The sequence below is a fragment of the Eptesicus fuscus genome, chromosome 22, assembly GCF_027574615.1.
Source record: "Eptesicus fuscus isolate TK198812 chromosome 22, DD_ASM_mEF_20220401, whole genome shotgun sequence".
Taxonomy (NCBI): domain Eukaryota; kingdom Metazoa; phylum Chordata; class Mammalia; order Chiroptera; family Vespertilionidae; genus Eptesicus; species Eptesicus fuscus.
Window position 1 is genome coordinate 38,124,600 of NC_072494.1, and position 9,096 is coordinate 38,133,695.

General features: G+C 61.0%; 1 protein-coding gene across 1 annotated transcript; it reads left to right on the forward strand.

Moving 5' to 3' along the window:
* Positions 1-1,355: 1,355 nt before the first annotated feature.
* TAGLN2 (transgelin 2) lies at positions 1,356-8,798 on the forward strand. Its single transcript, XM_008154261.3, has 5 exons — positions 1,356-1,438; positions 6,526-6,733; positions 7,177-7,351; positions 7,757-7,859; positions 8,129-8,798. The coding sequence occupies exons 2-5, from the start codon at positions 6,554-6,556 to the stop codon at positions 8,268-8,270; spliced, it is 600 nt and encodes a 199-aa protein (XP_008152483.1). The 5' UTR covers positions 1,356-1,438; positions 6,526-6,553; the 3' UTR covers positions 8,271-8,798.
* The last annotated feature ends 298 nt before the right edge of the window (positions 8,799-9,096 follow it).

Here is a 9,096-nt window from a genome sequence, read left to right on the forward strand (position 1 = left end):
TCTCGAGCCGCGGTTTGCCGACCCCTGGGCGAGGGCACTGAGATGAGCAGTGAGTGAGGGGGGAGCAGGTGAGGATGAGTCAGGGAGGAAAAGCCCCCCAGGCAGAGGGACAGCCTGCGGGAAGGCACGTCGACTGGCTCCCAGGGAATGACCCGAGGCCCTGGAATGTAGGACTGAGCAGGATTGGGGAGGAGAGAACAGATAGGTGGGAGGACAACGGTGGGTGACCTTGAAGACCAGGTGAAACTGGCTTCTACCATACACGGCTGTAAGCGGGGACTCCGCCTGAAAGGGGGGAGCACGCCTTTAGCCCCCAAACTGCTCTCCTCCACTCCCAGAAGCACTGACAGCCTCCTCCCCTGGGGAGGCGATGGAGGGGGGGCAGTCAGGTCTGAACCCTGGGTCCCAGCGCTGATGGATCACACTCCTCGGGCACCACAAGCAATGACCTCACTGAGCTTTCCTGTCTCGGCTTGAAGTAAGTGCGGGTGCCGTCCTGGCCTGCCAGCCCCAGTCCTGTCACACCCTCGTCAGCTAGGGGGGAGGGGCATTTCCCTGTGCCTCCGTTTACCTAACCACCCTTTTTAATACGCATATTCTTATTTCAGAGAAGAAGGGAGAGGGCTAGAGAGAGAGAAACATCAATGATGAGAGAGAATCATTGACCAGCTGCCTCCTGCACATCCCACACTGGAGACTGAGCCTGCAACCCCCGCATGGGCCCTGACTGGGAATCCAACTGTGACCTCCTGGTTCACGGATTGATGCTCAACCACTGAGCCACGCCAGCCAGGCCCTAACCACCCTTTTTATTATTGTATTTTATTCTTTAAATATATATATTTTACTGATTTCAGAGAGGAAGAGAGAGGTAGAAACATCAATGATGAGGGAGAATCACTGATCAGCAGCCTCCTGCACGCCCCCAACTGGGGATGGAGCCGGCAACCCGGACATGTGCTCTAGACCAGAATCGGACCCGGAACCCTTCAGTCCTCAGGCTGACGCTCTGTCCACTAAGCCAAACCGGCTAGGACCTAACCACCCTTTTTAAACCAAGAGGATTTTCCCTACATAAACTGGCCCAAGTCTTGAGCTAACCTAGGCAGAAAGTCTCCCACTGGGGCACGCCTCTCCTGGCTCTAGGGTTGGGGTACAGGTGGTCCTGGGTGGAGGCCACTGCCGCTGCCCTAGGAGGCCCCGACTCCCCAGATCCTGTAACCAAGGTCCCCCCCCCCCCCCCCCCCACAGCCCTTCTCTTCTAACCTTGGTCCAAGGCTCTCGCTACGGCGCCTTTAAACCCTCCCAGCCCTCGCCCCGCCCCGCCCCGGGTCCGCCCCGTCCGAGGCGGGAGCCGCTGAAAACCCCCAGCCCAACCCCTGCGATCCATTCGCCCTGCAGCCCCGCCCGCAGTGCGCGCTCTCCTGCCCGCCCGACGGTAAGGAGGGCTTTTTAATGGGGGGTGTGTGTGGCGGGGGCGGGGGGTTGTGGGGGGGTGGGGGGGCTCTCTAGAAAGCGAGAAGCTCCGTTGGCGACCAGCTGCACGGAGGGTGAGGACCGGAGGCCGGGAGGCCGGGGTCCGATGGCCGCGTCGCCCCGCGCTGTCTGGGTCTGCCCCAGCGCGCCATGAGGTCAGGCCTGTAGCGGTGCACAGACGGGGCATCTGCCCGGATCAGGGACTCGGGGTCTGCACCCCACGCGCAGCTCCAGCTCGGGTCCCCGCGGGTGCGGAAGGAGGGCGTCTGGGATTGGTTAGTTGGCCAAGCGACGGCGCGCCCCGGGGTCCCTGGGCAGCTCTGCGACCCCGCACTTCGCCGCACATCCTGGTTCCCCGACACGTGCGGCGCTGCCCGCTCCCTGCGCCCCGAGACGGCCTTTCTGTGCCTCCTGGGGACTCGGGGTCACGGGCTTGCGCTCCGGCGGCCCCACGATGGCCTCTCCTTCCCGGGTTCGGGCGGGAGTGGAAGCCGCAGTCGACTTCAGGGGGGCCCCCTAGCGCAGGCCCTTGGGGGCTGCAGCCCTGACCGCGCCCGCCGGGTGCCCTGCCAGCGCGAGGTGGCGGCGGGAGGGGTGGCTGCTCCCCGCCCCTACGTGAGCCGAGGCCCTCACCCCGCGCCTCCCGCTGCTTAGAAAGCCGGCGGCGGCTGCGGGCAGGGGCCGGCGGGCTGCCCAGACCGCTGCGTCACCCCAGCGCTGGCGGCGTGACTCACCGCGGTCGCTACGGCCCAGGGTGTGGCCAGGAGGGGGCCGGACCCGAGGCCGGAAGTGGCCTGCAGCCTTCCCGCCCTGCAGCCCCCCCCCGGAGCCCAGGCCGGGAAAGTCCTGGGGGAACCTGGTATCAGGGGGCTTCCCGAAGGCAGCGGGTGGAGGTGAGGGTGGGCTGCGGCGGAGGCCGTGCAGCAGGGGACTCGGGTGGGCTCTCCCTAGGTCTCTCCCTGACTCCAGCGCACCAGACAGAGGGCCATCGCCCTGGCTCAGCCCCCCTCCCATTCCCATGTCTGCCCCTAGTCCACGCGGGTGACCTAAAACTGCAGGGGAGCCCGAGGCAGGGCGGGGCCAGCAGGGCCCGGGCACTCCAGAACCAAGTAGTCTCACTGCAACCCCCTCTCCATCCCCACTGCCTGCCCGCCCCCTCCCCCCCCCATTGGCCCCTGACCCCTTCTCCCCGCTTCTCTCCTCCCCACCGGAGTGTCAGGTGTGGGGCTTCAGCTCAGAGTACAGCTCTGTTCCCAGGGCGTGTCTTCTTCACCGGAACCATTGTTTTGAGTTCCTTCTCTGCCCCAAGCTCAGAACTTCCTCCTCCTCCAGGTGCGCCCTGCACCGCCTCAGCTGCCTGCTTGAGGCCCGGCTTGCACCTGGCTGTTGCCCACAACTGCTGTGAGGCGGCCCCTTTCGCAAGGACCCACCTCTGCCCGCTGCCCGGGGCCTGTCGCCGCCACTCCCTGTGCCGAGGGCCCCCACCCTGACCTGTGCCTGTTTGGAACACAGAAGCTATGGCAACATCCCCCACCTCACCCTCCTCCTGCAGGCCTTGCGGCTTCCTGTTTGTAGAGCTTGCTTTCGCTCCTGCTCACCGGCTCTTGGTGAGGGGCTTACCCCAGTCCTAGGTCTCCCCCCATCCTTGCTTCTGCTTGTTCCATGTGGCACTTTGCTTTGGGCCCAGGGACTCCCATTTTGCCCTTTTAGAATACTCTTTGTCCCAATTCTGAGTCGGGAAGTTCCCCAGCGTTCCAGTGTGATCTGCACCGTGAATGGAGAGTCCCTTTGTCTTCCCAGTGAAACCTCCAGGAACCCTGAGTCTCCCCACCCCCACCCCGCATCCGCCTTTTCCTTGGCATTGGTCTGGGAGGTGAGGTAAGCTTCCAGCCCAGGGTCTGGGCAGGGCTGAGGGCCTGTGGCCTCTGCTCCTTTCCCAACGAGTGTGCCCTTCTGCGTGGGGGTGCAGGGCTGTTCCCACAGATGTAGGCAGATCTCCAGTTTAGGTAACTCGCAGCCAACCTCTCCCCCCCCGCACCCCTCCCAAGTCATTCAGCTGTTGTCCTTCCTTTGGGGCCTGTGCTTGGGCATCTCCCCCACAGCCTCTCCCCAGCCCAGCAGGCAACTGGCTGCCTGCCCTTCCTTTGAGGGAGGGCAGCAGCAGGTCCTGTGGGGGTCACTAGGGTGGGCCACTCCTGCCCCAGCAGCCACGGCCCATCAGCCCTCGCCTGCTGGTGTGGGGTGGGGAGGAGAGCCAGCTGCCACAGGCTGGCCCAGCTGGGTCTGCCCCTTCCTGGAGTTCTGCCCTGTGACTGGCACCTCAGGGCTCTAGGGCAGTGGAGCCTGGAGGCTGTGTCCAGGCGCCAGGGTGGGGGAGGGGCCCTCAGCATCCACCCGTGTCCAGAAGTGGGTCTGCGAGGCTGTGTCTGCCCGTGGGGGGCACGGGAACGGTCAGGCTCCGGGCTGCTCTCTTCTCCTCACCCTGGGGTGTGGGTTGATCATTCTTCTGCGCTTTTTCTCTCCGGGCCACTGCGATCCCCGGGCTTGAGGCCACGTGGGCCCGTGGAGGAGACACAGCCTTGAGCGGCCCGAGTCATAACAGTGAAGCTGCCCCCAGAAGAGAGGTCTGGCCATGGGGCTGGGAAAGGGCGGATTCCTGGGGAAGGACAATAGTCTCCAGCCCCCTCCCTTCCTCCCAAGCGTCCAGCCGTGCCCCTGGGTGACAGGGGTCACAGGTCTAGACTGAGTGGTGGCTGAGCAGTTGGGGCTGGCCTGGGGGAAATCTAGTCTCCTCTCCGCAGGCCTCGGCCACTCGACTACCTGCCCTCCCCCAGCTGAGTGTGTGTGTGTGTGTGGCTGGTTGTGTGGGGTCAAGGCCCAGACTGACATTTATCTGGCCCAGCTTTCAGGCTGGGGGAAGCGGGGTGGGGTGGGTTGCTCTTAATGAGGTTTAAAAATAACTGATTTATGGGGAGGATCTCTGCCGGAAATGTGCAGCTGGATAAGCTGGAGGGGAAAGGAGCTGCCATGTGGGTGCGGGGGAGGGGACTGGCCCGAGACAGGACTGAGAGGTGTGAGAGTGCTGGGGGCAGCTGCTGCCCCTGCGCCCCATGACGTGTCCCGAGGCCGCGCCTTCAGGCCCGCTGAGGGGGTGGTGGGATTGCTCAGCCTGGGGTGCATGGGAGACAGGGCGCCAGATGACTTCATCCCTTAAGTCTGCCCTGGCCCGGAGCCAGATGTGGGCGGGAGTGGCTCCTCCTCTCCCTGGGCACAGGTGCCTGTCCTGGGGACCCCCCTCTTCTGAGCAGCCAGACAGCCAGCTCTGTTTCACGCAGCACGTTGCCCACCCGGGGAGGGGACGGGGTCCTGGCATCGGTGGCATTGCCGCCGGGCCCCTGGGTGTGGGACCCAGGCAGCGAGGAGGTGGATGGGAACACACTGCCCACACTCAGTAAGGTGCTGCCAACTCAGGCCACGGATCAGGAAACCACCCAGTTCTTCCCAACCTCAAACTAAGTTCCTGCGTATTTCTCCATTCCTCCCTCTTTCCCAGTTTTCTCTAAAAATACCATCCAGGGCTCCTGTACGAGTTCCCTGATGTAACAAACGACTACAAACTCGGTGACTTAAAGCAGCATACATTTACTGTCTTACAGTTCTGAGGGTCCCACCACAGGTCTCACTGGCGGAAATCAGGGGTGGGCAGGGCTGCATTCCTCATGGGGGGTTAGGAGAGAGTCCGTTTCTTAACCTTTCCACCTTTTGGAGGTCACCTTGCCACGTTCCGACCTCTGCTTCCTTCTCCCTCTCCCCACTCTGACTCAGCTGCCTCCCTCGTTTGCTTACGAGGACCCTTGTTTCGAGTGTTCTGGGCCCACCTGGATGTGCAGGGTACTCCCCTATCTCAAGAGTCTTGATTCAGTCACACCCGCAGAATCCCTTCGTACCATGTAAGGCCACAGTCACAGGTTGTGGCAGCTAGGACATGGGCATCTTTGGGGGCACCGTTATTTTGCCCAGTAGAATTTTATTTGAATCCTCACCCGAGGATAATTGTTTCATTAATTTCTGGAGAGAGTGGAAGGAAAGGAGGAGGGGGAGGGAGAGAGAAACATCAATGCGAGAGGGACCCCCCACCCGTTGGTTGCCTCCTGCCCACGCCCCTATGGGAGCTGGGGAGCCTGCAACCAAGGTATGTGCCCTTGACCTGACTGGGAATCGAACCCGAGATCCTTTGGTCCGAGGGCTGCTGCTCTAACCACTGAGCAAACGGGCCAGGGCTAAAATTTGTTTTTATTGCCTGGCTTCCCATGGGCGGGTCCTTTTGCCTGCTGACATCTGTGAATGGTGTACTCAGTCCTGCCTCTTCCAGGAAGCCCTACAAGCTGCTCCTGCCCATACGCTTTTCTGAATTCCCACAACATAGGGTCTGGCTGTGTAGTTGGGTATTTGTCGTGTACAACCCTTGCCCTTTAATATGTGTTCACTTTGTGTCTCTGGTGGTACCGTGGGCAACTTCAGGAGAAGCGACTTCTGTCTGCTGCAATTCCTAGCACAGAGCGTGGGTGCTCAGTGAGGCTTCCCAAGCCACTCTCTATTCTTTCTCCTTCCCCAAATCCTTCTCCTCCCCAGGGCTGAAAAAAGCAGGGTTGGGGTTAGAATGACCAGTTTGCCTTTGTTAAAACTTACCGCCCCAAACCAGGGGCTAACCTCCCTCTCTTGACCTTGTTGACCCCTTATTCTAGTCCCGTGGGCTTTACATTTCATTTTAGTAGTGGAACCATTTAAATGAAACTTAGTGGAAGCCTTAATAATAAACAGACCGCATGTCACGGGGGTGGGAACCCCAAGGTGGCCTGTGTGGCCAGAGTTCTGAGCAGTGCTGTTCTAGCCCATGTTCAGGGCTCGAGATGAGAGTTCCCTCACTTGGCAGCTGTTCTCACCTCTGGGAGCCACCACGGGGGTATGATGTGTGTCCTTGCAGGCAGAGCCCCCCACCCCACAGCCTGCAGAGTGCTGACCGAAGGCTTGGGTGTGTCCCCTTCCCAGCTCCCCACAGCCGCCACCACCCTTCAGAATGGCCAACAGGGGACCCGCCTACGGCCTGAGCCGGGAGGTGCAGCAGAAGATTGAGAAGCAGTACGATGCAGACCTGGAGCAGATCCTGATCCAGTGGATCACCACCCAGTGCCGCAAGGATGTGGGCCGGCCCCAGCCCGGCCGGGAGAACTTCCAGAACTGGCTCAAGGATGGCACGGTGAGCGCTGGGCCCCTCTGACCGGAAGTGCTGGTGAGCAGGGCCGGGTCTGGGGACTGGGATTGTTTCACCTGAAGAATGAGGGCATACCCGACCCGACTTCTTCCTGAGCCTGGAGAGGATGCACGCTTCCCTCCCTCCCATTGAGCGAAGGGGTGTGTGTGTGTGTGTGTGTGTGTGTGTGTGTGTGTGTGTGTGAATGGGCCTCTGCCATGGAAGGCCCTAGATGACACCAGATGCTCTAAGGAAGGAACTGTTGATATTAAAACATCGAGGTTTTCACTCTGACCGCAGAGGCACGGCCTGGCAGGAGCCTGAGGCTGACTCGGGCGTGTTCAGAGGGGAGAGAGACCTGTGGGTCACTGTCTCTGGCCTGAGGGTGGAGCATGCTGATCTTCAGTGGGCGGCGTGACCTCATCTCTACACACCTGCTGCCCTCCCAGGTGCTGTGCGAGCTCATTAACGGGCTGTACCCAGAGGGGCAGGCCCCGGTGAAGAAGATCCAGGCCTCCACCATGGCCTTCAAGCAGATGGAGCAGATCTCTCAGTTCCTGCAAGCAGCCGAGCGCTACGGCATCAACACCACCGACATCTTCCAGACGGTGGACCTCTGGGAAGGTGGGCCAGGGCCACGGCGCTGTCATCCAGGGGACCAGAGACCAGGCCGGGCCATCTTGACCAGGGGGAAGGGGCAGGTTTCTGGCGTTCTGAGGACACAGAGGGGTGTGGCGGAGTAGACGTGTGTGCCCTCGCACGTGTGTGCCCTCGCACGTGTGTGTGCCCTCGCACGTGTGTGTGCCCTCGCACATTATGCGCTCGCACGTGTGTGCCCCTGCACGTGTATGCGTGCGCGCCTGTGCGTTTTATGGGGAGCTGACCATGTTGGGGGCTGGGATGGGAAAAGGTGTGGGGGTGAAGAGGAAAAGAATTTGGAAGCTGGGCCTGCTGACTTAGTGATAGAGGTGGAGCCCTGGCATCCAGGACCCCAGCTCTGCTGAGGCCAACACCCCCTTCTCCTTCCAGGAAAGAACATGGCCTGCGTGCAGCGGACGCTGATGAACCTGGGTGGGCTGGCAGTAGCCCGGGATGATGGCCTTTTCTCTGGGGATCCCAACTGGTTTCCTAAGTGAGTATGGCTGGGGCTGCCCGGGCCTGGGCAGGCGTGGTCACCCTGCCCATTCCTGTCCCTAGGAAACAACTGACCCATTCTAGCAGCTGGCCGTTTACAAAGTACTTTCACCTTCTTCATTTACTTCATCCTCTGGCCCGGGACTCCATTGGAGAGATGAGGAGGTGGCTTCAGAGAGCTCAAGGACAGAGCACATGCTCTGTCCAGGGAGGACATTACTGGGGCAGCCTCAACCTCCTTCTAACCAACCCTCCCTCTCCACCTAGGAAGTCCAAGGAGAACCCCCGGAACTTCTCAGACAACCAGCTGCAAGAGGGCAAGAACGTGATCGGGTTACAGATGGGCACCAACCGTGGGGCGTCTCAGGCAGGCATGACCGGCTATGGGATGCCACGCCAGATCCTCTGATCCGCTCCAGCCCCGCTCCTGCCCTTCCCTGGATGGTTAATATATATAAATATATATTTTAGCAGTGACATTCCCAAGAGCCCCTGCAGGCCTCAGGCTCCTCTCTGCCAGGGGGAGGGCCTGGCCTGGCGTATCTCCTCTGGGGGTGCCCAGTGGTGCCCAATGGCAGCCGCTCTCCCTGTGCTTACTAATACATTCCCTTCTCCGAACACACAGAAACTGGACCACCTGGCCTCTTCTTTCCCCCGGGACCAAAATTTAGGGCGTCTTCCTCCTCCTTCATACCTCTCCTCCCCTGACCTCTCCTCCCCTGGCCTCTCAATCCATTCCATGGCCTGGGTCAGCGACGCTGCCTTTGGGCCTGCCTTCCACAAATATGCCTCCCACAGCTGTGGCTGCAGAGACTTAATGTATAGGGAGGGGTCCGTGGCAGCTGCCACCCTGCCACAGCTGGCCTGGGCTCACCGCACACTGGAGGGCAGCCTGCCCTGGCAGAGGCCCTCTGGCTTCTCATTTTCCATTCCGTTCCCCTCGCTGTGGCTAAGGGGTGGGATGAGGGGAGAGGGGAGGGAGGGCTGCCCCCTCTGGGCTGGGGCTTGAAGAATCTGAGTGCTGATTTTGAATAAAGAATCTCCCTTTTTTTGGATGGACTCTGGCTGGCTGTGTCTGGGGTCACTGGGCCCCCTGTTGGAGAGGGACTATGGGGGGTGGGGGGGGAGTGCAAGACTGAAGAATATGGGGGAGGTTTTTGAGTGAAAGGTTGCAATCCTTACCCTCATCTTTGATTTCCTTCATCTTTTCCTTTTGGTTTAGGTGAGGGAGGTTG

Bases quoted from the DNA above. Each gene is read 5' to 3' on its own strand.
- TAGLN2 (XM_008154261.3), top strand. From the start codon at position 6,554: ATGGCCAACAGGGGACCCGCCTACGGCCTGAGCCGGGAGGTGCAGCAG. The intron at 6,734-7,176 runs GTGAGCGCTGGG...CTGCCCTCCCAG, and splicing joins ACTGGCTCAAGGATGGCACG to GTGCTGTGCGAGCTCATTAA. The intron at 7,860-8,128 runs GTGAGTATGGCT...CTCTCCACCTAG, and splicing joins GATCCCAACTGGTTTCCTAA to GAAGTCCAAGGAGAACCCCC.